General features: G+C 52.5%; 1 protein-coding gene across 2 annotated transcripts in view; it reads right to left on the bottom strand.

Annotated features, from left to right (window-relative positions):
- The window catches only part of PCYOX1L (prenylcysteine oxidase 1 like), a 12,553-nt gene that overhangs the window by 1,984 nt on the left and 8,249 nt on the right, over positions 1-2,320 (bottom strand). For both annotated transcript variants that reach the window (XM_010850523.1, XM_010850524.1), the window contains one exon: positions 2,059-2,270. In XM_010850523.1, the coding sequence (XP_010848825.1) occupies positions 2,059-2,270 (212 nt within the window). The remainder of the gene's footprint in view (positions 1-2,058; positions 2,271-2,320) is intronic.

Genomic DNA, 2,320 nt, shown 5'->3' with positions numbered 1-2,320 from the left:
AATTGATTGTGGTGATGGAGACACGGGTGTATGTGTGTGCACGCTCAGTCTCTCAGTCATGTCTGGCTCTTTGCGACCCTGTGGACCGTAGCCCACCAGGCTCCTCTGTCCATGGGATTTTTTTCCAGCGAGAATTCTAGAGTGGGTTGCCATTTCTTCCTCCAGGGGATATTCCCGACCCAGGGATTGAACCCATTGCTTCTGCATTAGCAGGTGAATTCTTTATTGCTGTGTCACCAGGGAAGCCAGATGGAGACACAACTCTGAGTGGTCTGAAAGCCATTGACTCCTACATTTTAAATGCGTGCACTGCATGATACATGAATTATATATCAAAGGATACCTACAAGGTGCTGGGAGAATGAGCAGGGTCATCTTGCTGAGGGGACACTAGGCAGGACCAGAAGGCTGGGAAGGAACGAGCAGCGGCCAGAGGAAGAGTATCCTAGGCATGTGGGAGGTACTTGTTAATTATAAACCCTTTCATTCATTTATTTAGCAAAAATGGTCTGAGTGCCTATGATGGTCAGCACTGTTGTAAGGATTTCTCAGTAAACAAAGGGGAAAGATTCCCATTGGGAAGCCTGCATTCGAGTGGGAGGAGATAAAATAAGTCAATTCAGTAGCCTGGTAGGGCAAGGGGACCAGGACTCCTGGGGGTGGGAGAGGTTATGCAGCTTCAATGAAAAGGCAACATCTTCACAGAGACATGGGAAGCAAGAGTTTACTATGACTGCGTCTCCAGGAAGGTTCTTCCAGGCAGAGGGATGGCCACACAAAAGCCTCAAGGTGGGAGAGTACCTGGGACGCTGGAGACACGGCAAGAAGACCAGAGTGGCTGGTCTGGGGTGCGTGAGTGGTGAGATGGTGAGGCCTAGACTACAGGGCCCTGCAGACCACTGGAAGGACTTTGGATTTTCCCTGAAGGAAAGTAGGAGCCATTACAGTCTTACACGCAGGCCTGTCAGGATCTGTCTTTTGTTTTAAAAGGATCATCTGGGTGAGGTGTTGAGCTTGGAGGGGCCAGGGAGTGGGCAGAGGGTGGGGGACCTGGTAGGAGACTTGTAGCAATCCTGGTGAAGGATGCTAGTGCTTAGACCAAGGAAGAGGCATTGCTAGGAAGCAGTCAGGTTCTAGGTATACATGGAAGGCAAAGCAGATGGGATTTCCTGACATATGACACAAAGGGTATGAAAGAAAGCAATGATTCAAGGTTTTGGCTGGAGCAACCGAAAGGAGTAATTACCAGCCAGCCTATGGGGAGGTTGGGAGGGGCAGGCTTGAGGGGAAAGATCAGAAGCTCAGGTTTGGGTGCACTGAGTCTGAGACGCCCATTAGCCGTTCCAGTGTGGACACAGGGTGACGGCTGACACATGAGCTTGCAGTTCTGGAGACAGGTCTGGGCTAGAGGTCATGTTTGGGAGTCAGGTGGGTGGAACTGAAGCCCCAAGACTGGCTGAGCTCACCAAGGGAGGCTGAGTAGTTGAGAGCAGAGGAGGACACAGGACTGAGCCTGGGCCTTCCATGTTAGGAGGCAGGAGAGGAGAAGAACCCAGCCAAGCAGGCCAGTGAGTGCCTGTGTAGTTCCTTGGCCTTGAATGCCCCTCCCCAGCCCTCACCGCCCCAATAAAATCCTACTGTATCTTTCAAGGCCCAGAATAGTTACCACACCTTGGGGAAGATGTGCCTTGATGTCTTTCTTGGGCAGATCTGTGTCCTGTGCTGGAAGATGGTGGGTGATATATGTGCCTGCCCACCCCAGTAATGAGCTGGGAAGATGCAGTGCTCTAATAAGTGGAATCCCAGGGGCCCAGAGGTCTTAGCGGGGCAGATTATGAAACCAATCCAAACAGGAGTGGCAGAAACATCCCAGACCTGAGATCTGAGCTTCCCTTTCACTGTGAAGTGAGGTGAACACCATCTCCTGCCAACTGAGAGGACGGATGCCAGAATCAAAGGGTGTTGGGGTGATGTCATGTACTGAGTTGGGTAAATGTAAGGTTATTACAAGGAGGGCTGGGGAAGGGCAGGTGGGCAGGCTGAGGGCTGGAGGCTTACCGGCAAAGGCGGGCATCGCTGCTGACTGGCCATAGCTGGCCCGCAGAACGGCGGAGACTACGTCGTCGATAAAGCGCTGGGTGACGCCCACCTGGAGCAGGGACTCAGCCACGGAGCGCTGGGTCATGTTGACGAAGGCAGATTCTCCCAGCGAGTAGAGCAGTTCCTCCACACCCGAGAAGGCATAACCGTGGGCCTGGTACTTATAGATCCTGGGAGACATATGGACCCAGAGCTCTTGTGCAGAAAGGCCTTTCTGCTG

This window comes from Bison bison, unplaced genomic scaffold (genome assembly GCF_000754665.1).
Source record: "Bison bison bison isolate TAMUID 2011002044 unplaced genomic scaffold, Bison_UMD1.0 scf7180017864291, whole genome shotgun sequence".
In the NCBI taxonomy this organism is placed as follows: Eukaryota; Metazoa; Chordata; class Mammalia; order Artiodactyla; family Bovidae; genus Bison; species Bison bison.
Note: the sequence above shows the minus strand (reverse complement) of the source record. Positions and strands in the feature narration are given on the sequence as shown.